Source organism: Acomys russatus, chromosome 13, assembly GCF_903995435.1.
Source record: "Acomys russatus chromosome 13, mAcoRus1.1, whole genome shotgun sequence".
Classification (NCBI taxonomy): domain Eukaryota; kingdom Metazoa; phylum Chordata; class Mammalia; order Rodentia; family Muridae; genus Acomys; species Acomys russatus.
In genome coordinates, this window is record NC_067149.1 from 64120365 (window position 1) to 64141064 (window position 20700).

Here is a 20700-nt window from a genome sequence, read left to right on the forward strand (position 1 = left end):
TGAAAAAGCTGTGCAGGTGGATGAGCAAAGACCCTGCTTATCTTCTTTCTGAGTGGCTCCACTTTCTCACTCACAGTTGTTTTTCTCCATAGCAGTGGTTCAGTGTGAGTCTGGGTAGGCAGAAAAGAAGAGCTAATAACCCCAGACCCGAGAGCCTTGCACACATGAGACCTGCCTATCTGAACAGTGTATATAGAGAGATGTGTGTCTTGGCAAGGGTGTGTAAGCAGGAGGCAAGCAAAGGCCAGCCGTGTTCTCAGGAGTTCCTCTCAGGGAAGAAGTTATTGGCTGAGAAATTGCCCCATCTCTTTCTCTTTAAGCAATCCTGTATTTATGTTTATAGACAGTTCTTCTAGTTGTTGAAGTTAATTGCCTGAGTCATGGGGGAGGGTCAGGAGGGGAGAGAAGGAAGAAGGGCCTTCTAACACCAAGGTCTCTCTGAGATACATTTGGAGAAAGAGACTTACACTGAAATCCTTGATGTCCAGCCTAGGGCTCCTGGCAGGAGGATGAGGAGAAATGCTCTACCCCCTTGTCACTAACACATCAGCTGGTGGGATCTGTTCCTGTCTCATTTATGGGTCTTATATCATCTTCCCATAGGAGTATGATGCCTAGGTTCCAATCTGGGCACATTGCAGCCCTACAGGTTGCAATGCCCACCACAGGAGGCCCTGTGTTCAACAATCCCATATTGTTTTTGTCTTGCAGATTTTCTTCCATCACTGAAGACTCTTCTTAGAAATCCAGTATACATCTTATACCTGTGTGCAAGCACTGTTCAGTTCAATTCTCTATTTGGCATGGTGACATATAAACCAAAATATATTGAGCAGCAGTATGGGCAGTCATCGTCCAAGGCCAACTTTGTCATTGGTATGCCCACTTGTCTGTCATGTGTTCCCATAGAAACCATCTTTGATGAATCGTGCACATTCTTAATATGATTAGATTGCTCCAATTTTTAATCTAAAGTAATTTTGCGTACTTTAGATGAAATAAATTAGCAGATTTTAAAAAATCTAGTAGTGTAAATATGTATATTTTGGGTGTTGAAACCTTACGTTGGCAACATTGCATGCATGGTGTCTGGGATTGCACATAGCAGGTGTTTAGATAGCACCCCTATATTCATGCTAACAAAACCTATGCTTGACTCACATGTGTTTTTAAAGTGGTTGTATTTATAGTATATTAATGTAGCTGATAACAAGAACACATTCAATGATCAAAGCAAGAAAAAGAAAGTAAAAGAGAAAACAGCATGTAAACACAAGGCCATTGCCCTGTGTGAAATTAGAGAATTAATAACTTTGGATTAGCTCCTTCTATCCATGAATATGTCATTTAAAGTCACCATTTTGATGTGTTAAGTTTATTCTCTTCCTTGGGGCATATTCCTTTAAGATATGAAATTATAAGATAATTTGTTTCTTCATAAAAATTTTAAAGATTTACATTATTATTATTATTATTGTTGTTGTTATTATTATTGTTATTACTCTTATCTTGTATGAGTATAGATTGTTGTGGGGTTGTGTGGGTATGGGTGGGTGAGTGTGTGGATGTGGGTGGATGCGCATGTTTGTCTGTGCATATGAATGTAGGTACTTATGTAGGTCAGAAGAGGCCATCAAATCTCGTGGAGCTAAAGCTACAGGTGGTTGTGAGCCATCTGATGTGTGTGCTGGGAACTAAATATAGACTTCTGAGCCTTTTCATTCAATATTTTAAAAATCACTTTAGGTAGATATCTCTGATAAGAGAAGAAAAAGCTGAGTGTATCTCCGAACATGTAGTTTTCTGATAACAAATTCTGAGTGATGAGCACTTAAAGGACATGAAGGTCACTGACTCGTGTGGTCTGTTCGGCAACATTGTAGAAGTACCAAGATTAGGTCACTGAACTGTTTCATTTCCAATATTAGCTGATTCAGAATAACTCCATCATACTATTTTCCAATTGATCAAAAGAAATATTTTAGAATTTTCCCTTAGAACTCCTCCATATCTATCAGTGTTGTACAACGAATTAAAGGAGAACAAATTAACAAGGAGTGAAAGCTTGAGATACTTTTTATTTTATATGTTGTTTTATATGTCAAGACCTAATTTTCCATCAACAGTTAAGCCTGTAGATGTTCCTTGTGTAGTGTAACTGAATAGTGTATATGTGCACATGCTCATGTGTGTGTGTGTGTGACGTAACCACCATCTAGAGCATCCTATTACCCAAGAAGGTTATTACCAGCACACACTTTCCCTAGTAGCCAGAACAGTTGTAGTCAAAATCTTCTTCTTGCCTGTCCTTGAGCCTCGTAGAAGTTGAGTAGTTGATGTTCAGATTTATTCACTGTTCTGAATATCCAAGGTTGGTTCTTCTCACTACTGTGATATAGTCTGTGGTATCCGTATACCATGAATTATTTAGTCAGTTTATTGCTGAAAGCCCTTTTGGACTGTTTTAATCTTTTGGCTACTATAGATTGCATAGTCATGGTTGTTCCTTGGGTACATTAATTTTCTTAGGCTGGAGCATGGAGTGCAGATATGAGAGCATAGGCAGTCTGTGATAGATGTGGCAGATATTGCAGAGAAAAGACATAGCTGAGCACATTGAAGCACCCACTGGAAGTGGGAGTGTATGCTGGGCTTCCCTCATTTTCACCAGCCCTTGATGCTGCCAGTCCTTTTCACTGTGACTCTTCACAGTAGGGATGTAGTAATGGCGTGCCATTTACCTGATGACCATTTATGCTGAGTATGTCTGCATAGGCTCACTAGTCACTACAGTACTCCCATCTACTAACGCTGTTCATGTCATTTGCCAACACTGTTTATTTATTTTGCTTGCCAGTCTTTCACCTGGTGACTTCAGGCTGCTGTATATTTTTCTGGATCCAAGTTCTTCATTGAATATTGCAAGCATTTTTCATATACTTTACCTTGTTTTTTAATTTTTTCTTTCGTTAGTGTAGATTGTATTTTCATACAGCATAATCTGAATACGGATTCCCTTTTCTCTGCTCCTCCCACTTCCTCCCTCATTTGACATAAGGCCTTTTAATTTTGATAGTGATCATGACCATCATTTTAGTCAAGCTCAATTTTCAGTCTTTTTCCTTCTTGAGTTATTTTGTAATGCTTTAAAAATTGTATGAAGCTCCCAAATCACTGAAATGTTTTCCGAATACTTCTAGTGTTAAATGTAATTGTTTCATTTTTCACATATTAGCACAATCCATTTCTAAACAAGCTTTTGTATAGTATGAAAGACAAGGTTCAATCAGAATAAAGAGGGGGGAAAGCTCGGAACCTCTTCTCATGAATTTCCATGAAAGCCCATGCCTTGAAGATGTGGCTGTTCCTCATTATTCAGCCCCATACAACATCGCATCTCTTCCGCACTGGAGTAATGGATGAAGTTTTTTTTTTTTATTTCAAATTGAAATCTGTTTTTCATAAAGGAAAATTAAGAGCATGATTTAGAGAGAGATGTGCTTAATAGAAAATTAAGAGATGAAGAGATGGCTCAATGAGGAGAGCCATCTGCATTTGCAATAGGTGTGAAAGCCCGAGGAAGAACCCTGGAATAGTTTTAAAACAAAGAAAAATTTTTACTAGTTCTTTGTGGGAGGCACAGAGGTTCTTGTGCTCGCAGACAAGCGCTAGCAGTATCAGGAGCATTAAACACACAGTGTTGTCTTCTCAAAGGCAGATGTACAATCAGTTTTCTGCCCAGGAGGCTAGAAAGTGGTTAATCGCCTGGTTACTGTTGTGCTATCTGTGTGACTGACATTCTGGCTTCTCCCCACACTCTTATCTTAAGCTTGTTTTTCTCAGTTATATAGAACCCATCTGTGTGGAAAGTGTCATGTATACTTTACAAAGACCTTTGATGTAGTCACGTTTTAAGCTTTGTCGTACGCATGGGACTGAGTTAATATTATCACCAGGGAACTTTTTGGGCTGTGCTTAAACAGGCCTAAAATAAACTACCTGGGGTCTAACTCGCTAAATGTGAGCCAACACGAGCTACTGAGTTGTGTTAAAAGGAACTACCTCATTCCCTCCCCTAGATTGTTGCTTTGCTGGCCGTGGTGTTCACAGAAGCCTCTGCTGTTCTTTGAGACTTTCATTGATGCATGCAGTATGTTTTGCTCACAGATACCTTCACTCCTGCCTATAACTTACTCCCTCCCAACTTTATATATCTGTAAATATATATACAAAATATTTATATGAAATATATATTACATAAATATATAGAGAGATAATAGGTGATATAGAAATAGACATAGAGATAGATAGATAGATAGATAGATAGATAGATAGACATAGATAGATACAGATAGATATCTAATGGGTGTGGAACCGTCCCTGTGACCCACTCACAAGCAGCCACAGTCTTAAATCAACTGTTTGTTCCTCTCCTAGCAGCAACCAACAGTCAATCGCTCCTCTAACGGAGTCCTTCCCTTTAATGTGCTGGAATTTTGGCTGATTTGATCTTATGCAACCCTGGCAGCTGTGAGTTCATGAGTGCAGACTCTTGACATGACCAGAAGACTGATAACTGGGAACTTCTCAACAGCTCAGTGTTCTATATATTTATTACATGTGTGTGTATAAATATGGGGAGGGACCATGCTAGTTACTTTTCTGTTGTGATTCAACACCATGACCAAAGGTAACATAAAGAAGAGAGAGTTTATTTTCTCTTAAGGTCCCAGAGGGGTCACCGTAGGTGAGCAGAGGCTTGGCAGCAAGTAGCAGGCCCAGGAAGCTGAGAGTTCACGACTTCAAGTGTAGGCACAAAGCAGAGAGAGAATGGGAAGTGAAATAAAGCTTTCATCTCTAAAAGCCTGATCCCAGCGAAGTACTTCCTCCAGCGATGCTGTAGCTAGCTCCTTACAACTCCTCCAAACAGCTCCACCGACTGAAGACCAAATGGTCAAATGTCTAAGTCTATGCATAATGCTTCTTACTCATAACCACAGTGACTAACAGAACAGACACAGAATCCATAGCAGAGCTGGCTTGTAGGATAGAGAAAGGAAGGAGAAAGAGAGAGAGAGAGAGAGAGAGAGAGAGAGAGAGAGAGAGAGAGAGAGACAGAGAGAGAGACAGAGAGAGAAAGAGACAGAGAGAGACAGAGAGAGACAGAGAGACAGAGAGAGAAAGAGAGAGAGAGAGAGAGAGAGAGAGAGACAGAGAGAGAAAGAGACAGAGAGAGACAGAGAGAGACAGAGAGACAGAGAGAGAAAGAGAGAGAGAGAGAGAGAGAGAGAGAGAGAGAGAGAGAGAGAGAGAGAGAGAGAGAGAGAGATATGGGGGGGAGAGAGGAGAGAGAGGGAGAGAATGAGCCATGTGTATTTAATACGTAAAAGTAAATTTTTGTTGAGACGTGGGTATCATCTCCAGGACATCTCATTATGTGTGTATACCCTAAATTTTTCCAAAATTAAAAACCGTATTGATCCCAATCATTTAGGTAAGGAATACTCAAACTGTAGTGGGTAGTTAGTATAAGAGAGCAGGCAGGTTTAGAGACATTTAGGAAATTCCTTGCAGTTGTATAGCTGTTAAGCGGCTGAACTTATGATAGTAAACCCTGGTGCCTAGGTCTCTGATGACATACCCTCCATCACCTGGTGGGACCATTCTCACTGCTTGTTTTAAATAGTGTCTGCATGATGACTAGTGAGGTTGCCCAGCTCTGACTAGGATTCCATTTCCCAATTATCTTGAAGATAGTTCAGCGAGTATAACGTAGTGACAGAAGGCAGGGATGCTTGACGTTAGCATCCCTACATTTAAGATGAGCCTTACTCATTACTAACCAAAATCATGAGGAAATTTCCCTTTAAATGCAGGATAACAACATGCCTACCCTTAAGATTGCAGTGAGGACTAAATGTGTGATGGACAGTGTGTCGGATGGCACATGATACACAGTGGTAACATACAATATACCTGTAAGGAAACCAGCAAAGCAGGAGGCTGAGGAGATGAGCCATCAAAATATGAGTTTGTTTGAGCCAGAAAACAGAAAGCAAAACATAAAAAGCCTATTCCTCTATGGCCTGCACTGAAGACTATTAATGTGCCCTTGTGTTGCACATTGTGTCATGTTGAATGTGAGACTCCAAGCTACTCCTGCTCTTGTGCTGTTGTTAACCCATGGCCCTGATGCTCATCACAAACCACTGGGGTATGTTGACCCAGAATAGTAACTGAATATTTTCATAAGTTAAAAGGACAACACCTTTCAATATACCAGAATCTTTGATGTGGTTTTGTGGTCACTAAGAGATGTTGTATATACGGTCACCGAGTGATGTGCTTTTCTTGTTCTGCAGGGCTCATCAACATCCCCGCAGTGGCCCTTGGAATATTCTCTGGGGGAATACTTATGAAAAAATTCAGACTGGGTGTGTATGAAGCTACAAAACTCTACTTGGCCTCATCTGTCTTTGGTTACCTCCTCTTCCTCTCTCTGTTTGCACTGGGCTGTGAAAATCCCAGTGTGGCCGGACTCACTGTCTCCTACCAAGGGTATGTTCCCTCATGACATCATTTGGGGAGATAGAAATGTTGAATTCAATTGCCAATAGAGTTTTTAATTTAATGTTTTAAGCCTCATGACTATAGAAAGGGATTTTTAATGGAATAGCTGACACTACTTAAAACTTAGAATTTTTTGTTGTTACCCAAATTTGTTGTTTCTCCTGAATTTGAATTTATTATAGAAGTATAAAAATTTCTAAATCTACAACGTTCATTAGAAAAAAAAATCTGAAGATGAAACAATGTAATCCAGGAATACAGACCCTGAGTTCTTAGTAAAGTGATGATTTACGAGTTGAACCAATCTGGCTATAATTTTAAAAATAGAATGACTGTCTTTTAAGATTACGGAAGACCTAAGGAATGTCATTTACGTGAAAGTGATTCGTACTTGCCTGCCATAAAATAGCTGGAAGCAGTTGCCCTTTCTCCCCTCTGGACTCCTAATTACCTGGAGTGGTCTCTAGGCCATTCTTCCTAGCCTCAGCTGTGTTCAACTCACAGCAAGGTCCAGAAGATGGAGGTATCTCACAGCAGCTGTCTTTAGCTGCTCATCTTGCCCTGAGTCCAGAGAACAGGAATAATTTACACTTTCTGCTGTTGCCCTCATTCCTATGCTACCCTGTGTGTGCTTGGTGATTTGATTGTGCCATTTCTAATTTCTTTCTTGATGAAAGTCTGGATCTTCCAGGTCCTATTTCATTGCCCCATTTAAGAGTTCTTTCCATCACTCCACCAGAGGTAGTATCTGCATCCTTTGAGCTTTTTCTACACTGCTCATCTGCAGATCTTAATAAACCTCTACCATGAGCCAGACAGGCTTAGAGTAAATCTTCCAGACTACTTGAAGACCTGCAGAGGCAGAAAGACAAACTCTCCAGATCCTCCTGTGCTCTTTCTTGCTTTCAATCCCCATGACCAAATGCCTGTCAAAAAGTACCCTAAGAAATCAAGGTTTTTTGATGGGTGAGCTTTCAGTTGTAAGGGATGAATACAATCTGTCATGGAGGGACCAGCGTAGCAGCAGGTGATCCCAGGCTTTGTGAGTGCCTGGAAACTGCTTGCTCACACATCAACAGAGGAGGGGACAGTGATTGGACAGGAAGGAAAGCTGTGCTACCCCCCTCAACACCTTCGGACCTACAGACCCCGCCTCCCAGAGCTTCCACAGCTTTCTGGAATACCTCCACCTAGTGGCAGAGCCATGTATACATGCACATAAGCTTTAGGGGACATTTTACATTTTCTGTATCTCCCCTCTATTCTGCAGTGCCCTTCCTGCCTCTTGCTCTCTACAGCTCCTTTTTTTCCTGTTAGTCTACATGTCTCTGCATTCTAGCCTCCGTTTTCTTCACCAACACGGTTTCTTACATTTACAACTAAGCACACAGTATAATTTCTTTCATTTTAAATGAAAACGTAGTGAATGCAAAGTTAAAAAAAAAAATGTATGAGTACCAGGGGTGAGAGACTGAAGAGTCTGCTGTGGTCAGCAATAGCCATGAAAAAAATCAATGGTAACAATGAATTGCTAGAAGATTCTGCAGAGAATAGTAGCCCTGTGTCATTTTTGACCATACCTTTTATACTCCTTATAGACCAGCACAGTGGAATCATTTGTATTTTTTAATTTATAAAGCACTATAACATTCATTTTCTAATGTCTGTCCTCTGGACTCCTATACCAGTTAGTTTTCCTAACCTTCTTTGAAGGGAAGTGAGTTTTAAAAAGTCCATTTGCTTCCCAGACTTAGCATCCATCAAAGACAGATCTTGACCTTGAGCACAGGCGTGACTCAAAGTCTACTGTTCTCTCTACATCGTGCTGTTTCTAAGGCAAAAAGCGAACGCACAGACAACAGATGCGAACTTTTGAGGTTCATATTATAAATAGTTCCATGATAAAAGATGAAATATTTTAAAGAAACAAAAGATAGTATACCCATTGAATACTCGCCTCTTCAGCAGAGTCACCTTGAGAGACTGTAGCTGAATTGCACGCATACTCTCATTGTTTGGTGCATTCCGAACTCCTCTTTTAAAATTGCTTTCCACACCTTTACACCATTCCCCCATAGTGGCAAAGATTTAGCCTTTGATAGTAGCTGTGCCATTGAAAGCAGGCAGAGACTGGGCAACACACCCTTAGGAGAGCCACTGACCCCTTAGCACAGCTCTCCAGAAGAAAATCCCCATTGGGGAATAAGCCCTCGGATGTGTTTATTGAAACTATTCTTATAATTAAAATTTTAAGCCACAACTCTACTGTCAAACCCATCCTTCAAAAGAGGTGTTTGCAATTACAGTCTGCCCTTGATGGCAAAGTAAACACATCCTCAGTAAGGTAAAATAATTAACTTCAGTGCAAAATATTTCCCTGGGGTTGCTTTGTTGGAAAAGGTTATTTTGATTCTAGACACCTGAGAGGTCTTCTAGTGACAAGTTTGATATATGACAACTGGGGGGGGGGGAATATTTCTTCTGCAGCAAGGAGCATAATGCTGCTATGAGAACAAGAACTTAGATGCCACACTAACAAATGGTGTGAGTTTGAGCAAATGCCCTGCCTGACCTGACTTTCCTGATATGCAAGTGAGTGGGTGGCCTGCACCACACCAAGTTTCCCTGGTGGTCCAATCATCGGTGATGCTGGCTTCACGGGACTTATAGGGGCCTGATACTGGCCTTTCAACGACATTATGATTATTACATTCAGATGAAGCCAATCATCTCACCCAGCAGTTAATACTTCAGGGAAGAGAAGGAGATTAAATGCTCGCAGAAGACTTCCTAGAGACCTTAGTTAAATGGCCTTTTGTTCTATTTTGGGTTATCTTTGAGATGGCCCAGTCCACAGCAGCCCAACTAGATGGACTGTTACCTAAATTAATAGTTTACTGTTATAATCATATGGGAAATACTCATTAGAACGAAGGGCACAGAGCACTGCTTCTTTCTCTACATACCGCTTGTGGAGGAATGTGGAGGTTCGTGATTTTAATACTAGCATGAGGGAGGCTGAAAGCAGGTGGTCTGAGAGCTCAAGTCCGACCCTGACTCAAAGGGTCCTATAAGCCACATTTCTTACTCTACTATGTGCTGAGAGTCGTATTTGACACTAGCATTATAAAAGTAAATAAACAAACAGATCTGGCTGCCACTGATTGTACATTTCAGTATATCCTTTGTTGATTTAAGTCTCAAAATATCTGTATAAAACTAGATTCAGCAAGGTGAGAGATTAATTTAGAAAATGAAATGAGGGAGGAAACTGAATTATGAAAGGTCTATGGGCATAACATACCATAAAGTCAAAATGGCGCAGCAATGGGCAACTGCCCTGGGGAGGGACTAGAGAAAGAAAAAACATTCAAGAAGGCCAACACTTGGAGAAAAGTATTGTCCATTAATATGCATGAACATCTTCCATCCTTCCAAAGCCAACACTTCAGATGATTCCAATAAATTTTTTTTGTGGCTCGATGAGTTGGTAATTCCTAGAATAACGTGAGACTATGCAAGCAAAGATGACGTAGGATGTAGACAACCTCTGCATATGGGGAGAATATTGAAACAAAGGATTCATGGTACATTACTGGAAAGACACATGAAAGTAGGTATGGGGTCACAATGGATGTAAGGAAGGCGTGCACTGTTAGCTGCTTTCCTTCATTGCTATAAGCAATGCTCGTCACACTGATGTCCACACAAGTATAAAGACGGAATGCACAGTGTTATAAATTGACCTAGAATTTTACTTTGCTGTCTCATAATTGTGGGCAGAACCACCTTTGCACAAAAAAAATTTATTAATGGAATGCATAAGCAGTAGACGTTAATGAGATCTTTACACTAAGCAGCGGATGTGAATAGAACGGGCAAACTCCTTAAGGTACTCTTTAAGGGAAAGTCACCTAACTGTTGCCTCATTTTTAGTGCTTAGATGCTGATTTCTTTAACATAGCGATTGTATTTTCAAAGGAAGAACTTGACTGGCAATATCATAGCATTTATATGACTCAGGAGCACTGACATTGTAAAATTAGGATGTTGCCTACTGAGACGTAATATTTTATACTGTTACGTTTCTTTTCAGAACCAAACCTGTCTCTTATCATGAACGAGCTCTCTTTTCAGATTGCAACTCAAGATGTAAATGTTCAGAGTCAAAATGGGAGCCCATGTGTGGGGACAATGGGATCACATATGTGTCAGCTTGTCTTGCTGGTTGCCAATTCTCCAGCCGGAGTGGAAAGCACATTGTAAGCCATCTGTCCTAATATGTCTGCTTCTTAGCTGGCTACTATGTAGACCTATGTAGCTCCATCTGGGGCTCAGGAGGTTCCCCAGATGGAAGACCTGGTTCTTATCCTACCCCTGTTCATGTATATAAATATAGGAAATTTAAATCATTCTCGTGGATCTGAAGTTGAAAGAATTAAGGAAAGAGTTAGTCATGAAATGGGTAGAACAACTTCCATAATTGTTTAGTCTACATCTTCTCATTTTATTGTAAAAAGTATTAGCCGAGAATAATAAAGTCCCAAACATCAGATCATATCACTTTTAAAGTCTGCTTTAGGATTTGTGTCCCCCAAGCTCAAGGCCAGTAGCCACAGAAGATTTTAGGGACAGCACAAATATAGGCTGTTAAGAGGTCTATATCTACAGATAGAGGTCCTGTACTGCAGGAACTGATTCCGGGGAAGTCGATGGTTCTAAGGCAGCTCAGCTTGGGGAAGAGATGGCTTGGGCTATAGGGCTTCTGTAGAGTGGAGTGGAGGAGCCAGAACTCCAGGCAGGAAGTTTGCTCAGTCCGTCTAGGTGTAGTCACACCTCTACCTGAGCATTTCTTCCTCACAGTTGTAGAAGTGAAGTCCAACCAAAGGCTCCAGTGGGTCCAGTGCGAGGTGAGGGCTGGCGACTTGGTTTGCAGATGTCCTCCAGGACAGAGGGCAGAGAGGAAAGGGAAGGTGTTTGTAGTGCGCAGCTTTCTGTTGCTCGCACAATTAGCTGAGGGGAAACATTTCAAGACAGGAAAGACTGGTTCTGTGTCTTTGGCCATGGCTGTTAGGCTTGCTGTTTCTGGGTCTGTGTTGTTTCAGTTTACATTTCAGTGGCCTGTGTGACAGAGGCCATTAATCTCACAGTGAACTGGAAGGGAAAGACAATTAGAAGACACGTTACATCTTTCCAGGGCCCTCCTCAGTGACTTTTTCCACCTAGCACCTTCTCTCACTTATGACCACCCCCCAATGATGCCATCATATTATGAACTTATCAAAGAACTAGCCTATTGATGAACTCAGAATCCTCATAATTTCATCTTCTATACAAATCCAATCAAGTGGAGACCCAGTCCCCAGTACTGTGGGGTTCCTTCCTGTTCAACCCTTAAAGTAGTTTCCTATTGTGTTAGCACTAATTCCTGAAGACTTCCCAATTCCTCAGGACCTCTCAGGAACCTTACCTCCAAAATATCATCGCACAGAAGCTTAATATTTCAATTCTGGGACTGGATAGTCAGTGCATAGCTGAAACCAGCTGTGAAGGAGGATTGACGGATCTCTAGTCACACTTTTCCTTACAGGCTCAAGCACTGTCTTTTGTAAAAACTGAACAAGGCACATGCGTTTAAATAGACTTGTTAACTAGTTATGAGTGTTTATCCGAACACATTTGATGACATCTCAGATGATAGTGAGATGTAGGTATAACAGTGCACCGTAGCGGGAACTGAGTCAGGTTGCAGAGGTATGGGGTGTGGTTTAGAAGGGGAGGTCATGGGAGTTCTCTCTAATGAGAGCTCTGAGCAGACAGAGGTAAGAGAATAAGTAAGAGAAAACATTCCTGATGGGAGGAACAAGTCCATGAGAGATGGGTGAACTTGCTGTGTTCAAGTAGACGGTTTTCTAGGACAAAGCAATCCTGCGAAGCTGCCCTTGTGGGAGCCGTTTGTGTAACCAAAGCAGAGGGCGAGAGGAAAGATTGTTAACGCCTTGCCTCGTGAGATCAGGGTGGTAACTGAGAGCTGCTTGACAGAGAAGGGATTATTCACAGCAATGGTCTGCAATGAACACTAACCGCTGGGTTGAGGGAAGTGAGATAATCCGTCCTCCAGTTTGGAACACTCACTTGGATCCTATGTGGAAAGCTGGCTGGTTGCTAAGAGAAGACGTATGTTGAGCACAAAATGACCTTTTCATGTTCAAAGTATGAAATAGCTCAGGGGGAAGGGAAGCCAAAGCAGGGGTAGGGGTGGGGTGGGGTGAAGGGATGGGAAGGGGTGAATATGGCCAAAGCATATGAAGGACATCATAGCTGAGAAACACAGCGCTTATACAAAGAATGTATACATTACCAAAGAAAGGAAAGAAAGAGTGGTGGCTAGACTTGAAAGGGAGAGTGAAGGAAGCAAGATTTAGGTTGGCGTCTTTAGAATTTACTGAGACGTTTTCTGTAAGATTAGCCATTTGCACACTGTAGGTCACTCTTTGAATAATGAAATACTCTAATAGATTTTATCTTAATGTATGCCAACACAGAAAAAAAGAATATTTCATCATTGCTCATGTAATACATGTTATTATACTAAAAGTATTTTAAATATGTAAATATGTAACAACTTCTGTTTTAATCAAGTATACCTCGGTAATTTAACTTTTTTCTACTGTGTTACAGATATTTTCTAACTGCACTTGTGTGGGACTTGCAGCGCCTAAGTCAGGAAACTGGTCAGGCGTGATGGGCAGGTGTCAGAAAGATAATGGATGTCCCCAAATGTTTTTGTATTTCCTTGTGATTTCAGTCATCACATCTTACACATTATCTCTAGGTGGCATACCTGGATATATATTACTCTTGAGGTGAGTGTCGTGTCTCCTCCCTCCAACTTTGCCATCAGATAGAATATATTCTTCTCTGTAGGTCATGGTTCTTAATAGCTTTTAAAAATACTCAGCCTCAACCTCTTGTTCCACTGTCAGATGACCCACTTTAAGTGTTTTATTAAAATGTAGCTGAATAGAGTTTTCTTAGTTCAACATGTTTGCAAAGCCTTGATCTAGAGCAATGTTAAAACCTACATCACTGAAGTTTCTCCGTAAACACCATGTAGGTCTTCTGATGTTGGTAACAGTATTAAGCAACACAGATAAGATGTACCTTAAATTAAATATGTTTCCATCAGTTATGTGGAGAGCAGGGACTAACTCTGACATGAGCTCTGGTGCCCCGTATTTGATGATCTCCCCTTGGTGGGAAGCCCTGGTGGCACTCAAAGAAAGAATAGGCAGACTACCAAGATGAGACTTGTTAGCCTGCGACCATAAAGTGGGGGAGGAGAGCCCCCACAGACATAGACCTAAGGGAGGGTAATAGAGTGGGGGTGGGAGGGTAGGAGGAATGGAAGGCTACAAGTGATGAGAGAACAATTTAGTTGTAATCTGAATAAATTAATAAAAATGTATTTCCATCAAATGTGTGCAATAAATATTTGTGAGATATTTTAAAGGTATGTTTAATAACACACTGTTTTGAATTGACCATTTGGTCCATAGGCTATTATTTTCTGTATATTCTTGATAAATTGTGTTTTCAGTGATTGATACTACATTTTTTTAATCAACTGAGGATTCTGATCTATAAATATTATGTTAATGACTTAAAACAATTTTATATATAGGACCCTAGAAGATGTATTCCTTTGCATATTTTAATTGGTATATAAGTTTTTAAGAATAATTTAAATAGAAATTAAGAATTGACTTCTGGTAAAAATCATATATGTTTAAGAATGAGAAAATTTAAAAATTTGTATCAGTCTTTTAAATAAAATTTATGAGACTTAAATAATAACAATTAGATAATCATCACTACAAGATAAAGGTTGTATGAAAAGAAATGTGTGGTGTATAATGTGTGCATATGTATAGCAAACACCTGTGTTGTATGCACACATAAGCAGTCCGTAGATTGCTGCAGGCAATCAGCTCAAATGCTCTTCATCTTCTGAGGCTAGAATTACAGCCAGGTTACTGAGTATTTATATGGGTTCTGGGGGTTTGAAGTCTGGGCTTTTTATACTTGGATGATTTTAACCACTGAGAAATCTCTCAGGCCATATTGTAAAATGGTGTTTTTCTATTTTAGGTGCATTCAGCCACAACTTAAGTCTTTTGCATTGGGTATCTACACCTTGGCTGTAAGAGTTCTTGGTAAGTATAATCAAAGGAACATTTTCTTCCTCTTTTTTCTCTCAACGTGTGTGTGTGTGTGTGTGTGTGTGTGTGTGTGTGTGTGTTTGTGTGTTTGTGTGTTTATATTGGTTTATTGTCAGGGGCTCTGTGAGCATCACAGCTGGCAGAGGAATGATTGGCTTGAGGTGAAGAATTAAACTCCAGTCACCACCACTTTAGTAGTTGCTGGATCAAAAACATCTGGAGTCTGACCTCACAGCTAATTTTTCTTTCCTCTTCCTCCTCCTCCTCGCCCTCCTCCTTCTTCTCTATGGAGCCTTGGCTGTCATGAACTTACTTTATAGACCAGGTTGGCCTTGAACTCACAGAGACAGCTTTTATTTTTTTACACATTTAAGTACAGGAAAACTTCTGAGGGAAAATCTCCACAAGACAATTATCACAACAAAGCTTCAAAGAGAGCTTCAAAGATGGAAGCTCCCTTGCAAAGTAGCAAAGCACCTGTGACCTTTACAGGAAGAACATGTTTGTTCCACTGACTGATAAACAGAGCTAAGGGTAAGGGCCCAAGAAGGAAGGCTTTGTGATAGGCATAAGATAGACTCTATTGAAGGAGGATGCACAGTATCCTCTTTCATAAGGAAGGGTTTCATTCACTGAGAGCCTATGCTCAGGATAAGGGCCTAAACAGTGCTCTGGAGTTGGGTATGGGGTATTCAGGAAGGCTGATTCCATAGAATAGCATAGAAAAGATCACCAAGGTGTTCGCCAATATCCTCTCAAGCCTTCCCAGTGAAAAGACATCAGTCACTTTTCCTTCCCTTGGAAGAAATAGGCCCATGGGTTTAACAAGTCTGGTTCCTCCAGTGCTTTTGCTAAGCTGAGCCTCCTACGGTTTATATCGATGCACATTTTCCGGTGAGCGTGGGTCTCCTGACACCTCACTGCTTAAGGACCACAGCTTGTGCTGAGCTGTAGGTGCAAATGCCATAACTCTGTTTAGTGAAAATGTATTTCTACAGTCAAAAAATTTGATATGGATGTGCAACTCTGTCTTCTGTTGGTTACACAATCAAATTTAATTCTCTATAATGACGTCCTCTACACTTCTGCACTCTCATTCTAGAGTGAGTGGAGAGCCACGCACTGTGTTTAGCTACCCCTTTCCCCCCTCTAACAACCCTTTCTCTCCATAGTAAGGCAAGCCCTTTGTTTTCATTTACCTGATTTTTTTTTTTTGTCAACAGCCAATAAAATATTTCATGTGTGAACTGTACGGGTGATAATGTGTATCACTTTGCCCATTCTGTCAGGAAGACCTGACTTTAGTGTAGACCATCACTAGATAATGCACCCTTGCTGAAACTGAGGGCCCTAATCAGCACCACAGTAAAGGTCATTTGTCAATAATAAGTGATAAGTAAGATGATGTCATTATTCCATTTCTGGCATAAGTTTTTCCTGAAGCTGAAATGACTATAAGTGATTCTATATTAATCAATTATATAATTAATCGAATATATAATCTGAAAGTCACAAATATAGTGACTATTTATAAAATATTACTGGATTTTTTTTTTTTTTTTTTTTTTGCTAGACAGAGTTTCTCTGTGTCACCTTAGCTGTCCTAGAAATTGTTCTGTAGATCAGGCTGGCCTTGAACTCACAGACATGTGCCTGCCTCTGCCTCCTAACTGCTAGGATTAAAGATGTTTGCCACCACTGCCCAGCCAAAGCTTCAGTGGAATTTTAATCAGGCAATATTTTAAAAACAATTCCTATTTGTTATCAAAGGCTTGTTTGTCTTGATGGTATCATAAATACACTAGGATGGCTTTAGTAAGAGTGCTTTATTTTGTATAATCCTATGCTGTGACTTTGTGGTTTGAATATGAAATGTGTTTCACAGGTTTCATTTGAGTGTTGGCTCTTAAAGCTGGCATCATCATTTGGAAGGTGGGGCCAATCTAGAGGAGGAGATATCTAGCTGGGCACCAATATAGGCAGGCTTTGAGGTCTATAACTTGGCAATTTATAGCCTGAGTTTTCTATGATTCCTGCTATATCCATGTACCACGTATGCCTCTGCTCCATGGACCTTTGATATGTACTTTCCCCATCATGGCTGGCTCAAAGACTCTGAACTGTGAGCTGAAACGAATCCTTTCCTCTATTAGCTGTGAAAATGTTGGTACTCAAAGGAAACAAACAAACGAACGAACAAATGAGCAAGCAAAACAGCACAACTGAACAAACTTGTGCAAACCAGCCATTAATAGAGCATCTGTTTGCAATATATAAGATAGAAATGAAGCCGTGAACACATTTTAATCCTTCCAGAATATTTTTGCTGACACTTGATTATGAGAGTTTGTCTTTTCTCATAGGAAGGATTGTGCCCTCAATAGTCAGTCATTGAGAAATGATGAGTGAATGCTATCACGTGAGTAAGAAGGATGAGCTTCTGGAGGCTGGCCTGAGCCTGCATAGCTTGTTTCTATCCGAAAGCACACTTAAACAAGCTTTTCCAAGAGCATTAAGGCTTTGTGGAGAGGAACAAATGCTGTGGGGTGGTGAGGAGAATTAATGCAGTCTAGGTCATTGGAATAGCTCTTTCTGGAGGGAATAATTTAAACTGAGACACAGAGGGTGTGTGCATGCTAAGAAGGAGGAAGTAAGAAAACTAAATCTGTTTCAGATAAAGAAAGCTACTCAAGGAAGGCATTAGGCAAAATGGTGGCGCATGTTAAACACTAAAAGAAGTTTAATAATCTGGGACCTGAAATATAAGACAATGAATACAATGCCAAATGAGACCAGAAATGTAATGCTTGGTCTTGGAACAAATATGTTGTTCAGTTATCTGTGTGGTTCTTTGCATAGTAATTTGCTTAGAGAGGGTTAAGAAAATTGGCAAAAAGAACTCATGGCTAGTGCTTTTATTGGGGTGAGGCTTCTAGGAATTGGACCCCGGACCCTGATGTATGCTACACAGATTCCCTACCAGTGAGTCACGTGCGTGCGAGTGCGCACGCGCGCGCGCACGCACACACACACACACACACACACACACACACACACACACACACACACGGGCTCAAAGGTGACATCCCAGCTCACAACCTGGCCAACTGGTGAGTCAGTGAAGGAAGAAGTTGTGTTCACACTGAGTGTAATGTGCCAGGAGATGCAGAGGTAAGCGAACAGCAGCTACTGCACAAGGCCAGAGCCTGTGACCAAACCTTGAGCCATGGAAAGAGATCTCAGCGAAGAGCTATGGCTTTTTAATCTCCCAAACAATGATTATGGTGCTCAAGGTAAGCGGTTCCGGGTCACCTCTCGAGACGCAAAACTTAGAAGCAACCATTTGTGTTTCTTACAGCAGGAATCCCAGCTCCTGTGTATTTTGGTGTTTTGATCGACACATCATGCCTCAAATGGGGATTTAAAAAATGTGGAAGTAGAGGTTCCTGCAGACTGTATGACTCACATGCTTTCAGGTACAGTGTCAAACACATTCCCTCATCGCTGTGCTGCTCCATCTCAGTTTATGCATCATGCCTGAAAATTAGAATTCCTTATGTAGTTTCCACGCTTATAAGGTAAATCTTCTAAAAACTGCAAGAAGTTTCATATATCATTTGATATTTAGATTAAAAATTATTTTCCAGTGTTAACACTGAATTCTATTTTGAATGCCATTGTTTTTTATTTTATTTTTATTTTTTAAATGCTAGCATACAAAGTAATGGATTTAATGAATGTATTTCCTTATGATGCTTCCACACACATATATCATTATACTTTGTTCTAATTTTCCCCATCCCAAGTAATCATTTTTTTTTAAAAATATGATAAAAATGAGCCAGGGAAGATGACTCACAAGGGTAATCCCAGAATTTAGGGGGCTAATAGAGGGCAATTAGTGCTCACCTGTGGTAAGCCTGGGTTATATAGTATGTTGTAGGCTAACCTGAAGCTACAGAGTGAGCAACCGTGGCTCATAACACACACACAAACACACACACACACACACACACACACACACACACACGGGTACATACATGAGTACACATGTATAACAAATGATGAAAAATCCTAGAATACAGTAAAGTTGTTAAAGTGTGTACACATAAACGGCAAGACATTCCCTGAAACTCAGATGCATTTAAATTTAGGTCACATTCTGGGTTAAATTCTATTCTTTTTAAAACTGAGCCAAACTGTACCATTTACGTCAGCGCTAATCCCCTGGGCAAGATCGGGATTTGGCTCTCAATCCATCCGGCTCTTATTGCCAAGCTGATGTTCAATTATTCCAGTACTTGAAATGCACAAAAGCAAAAAGCTTTCTGTGTGCCGGTGAGTGTGCCTGGGGTGGGGAGCGTGGTTTTCTCACTACGGTATCATTCAGTTCCGTTCATCAAGCCTTTATACTCCCTACTGCTTAAAGCCATACTCCAGTGCCTTAAAAGCAGGGATTTCCTTTATTCAAAGACTTACAAGCTGAACACTTTGTTTTAGAGAAATAAAACTGAGCCTTGAGCTCTAAGTTGCATGTGAATTAGGCAGACCATCTCAAATAAGATAGATTTAATAAGCTTTGATGGTATGGGTGAAGGGTTTTTGGTCCATGACCAAGGCCAGTTTAGAGACTGTAATTTGGCTTCTGCTCTCGTTTGCTGAGGCTGAGTGTTCTCTGTAATGTGGACATTGTGGGATGGAGAGACTGTAAGAGTATTTGCCGAGCGACCAGGACAAAGCTTGGAGTCTGTCCTTTTGTGTTCTTATAGCACTAATGGTTTCTCAGGGAAGAGGGTGAACTGCGCACCAAGTTCTTTATCAGGCAGTTCTGTTCCACTAAGAATTCCGACCTTTCTCTGAATTGCTTGCTGCAGCTTTTCCTTGGAATGTACTGGGGACATATTTGAGACAGTGTTACCACCTGACTTAGTCAAACCTAGACACTGTTGAAAGTGAAAGAGGCACTTTTAAAATTATACTTGGCACAGCAATAGCCCAAGTGGCACTGCCCCCAGCGGACAGGAAGATGACAACCCAGCTTCAGGAACTCTTCACAGAGGAAATGAGGCGTATTCTATCATTTGCGATAACCAGGAATGACAGCATCACTAAGACATCGCCTTGGATTAGCAAACTGTCAGTAGTTTACCAGTGTTCACGGCCACCAGCCCGCTCTACTTCAGCAGAGTCATCCCCACACTGTAGAACCTTTATTTTATTTTGTGTTTCAACTTGAGTAGCTGCAATGATTATAACCATGATTCTCTCTTCTTTTAGACACACATACCTGGGGTTAACCACGCTCCTGGGTACAGCATCCATCTTCCTAAGCATGGCTGTACTTTTTGTTTTAAAGAAAAAATATGTTTCAAAACAAAGCAGCTTCATAACCATGAGAGAAAAAATAGTGGTGTCTTCGAGTTTCAGGAAGGAAACAAATGCTGCAGAGGATCATGTGCTACAGCCCAAGTACTGGCCAGGCAAAGAGACACGACTTTAAAAAAAAAAATCACTGAAAACAAATAAACATGGAGGCCATTTTACCCAATACATGAAAATCCTATTAACGAATAAAATTATAATCAAAAGGGCTTCAATGTGTAATTTCTTTCTCCTTTCAAAAGTATGTCTGCTTTTATTTTAGCTCTAAGCATTAGATGATAAACCTCCAAAGATGTAGATAAAATCATTTTAAAACATTTAAGGTTACTTGTTCCTGCTTCATTCTAAATTGTTTCCATTGATATGTGAGATGTATTCCTGGGGTGGGGGGGATTATTTGTCATCTTGGATTATGACATGTCATCTCTAAATTGAGTCACTTGTCTAGAAGATGCTTTGGGTAGTTCATATGAATGGCCTTCAGTTTTAGCTCTTCCTGGGAATCCAGTAACCAAAACAGAAAAGA

General features: G+C 40.6%; 1 protein-coding gene across 1 annotated transcript in view; it reads left to right on the forward strand.

Annotated features, from left to right (window-relative positions):
• Positions 1 to 20292, forward strand: part of Slco1c1 (solute carrier organic anion transporter family member 1C1) — a 41820-nt gene extending 21528 nt beyond the window's left edge. Inside the window, exons 9-15 of the mRNA XM_051155536.1 lie at positions 712 to 876; positions 6363 to 6558; positions 10667 to 10832; positions 13252 to 13436; positions 14722 to 14786; positions 18151 to 18268; positions 20070 to 20292. Of these exons, the coding sequence (XP_051011493.1) occupies positions 712 to 876; positions 6363 to 6558; positions 10667 to 10832; positions 13252 to 13436; positions 14722 to 14786; positions 18151 to 18268; positions 20070 to 20292 (1118 nt within the window). The remainder of the gene's footprint in view (positions 1 to 711; positions 877 to 6362; positions 6559 to 10666; positions 10833 to 13251; positions 13437 to 14721; positions 14787 to 18150; positions 18269 to 20069) is intronic.
• Positions 20293 to 20700: the final 408 nt, after the last annotated feature.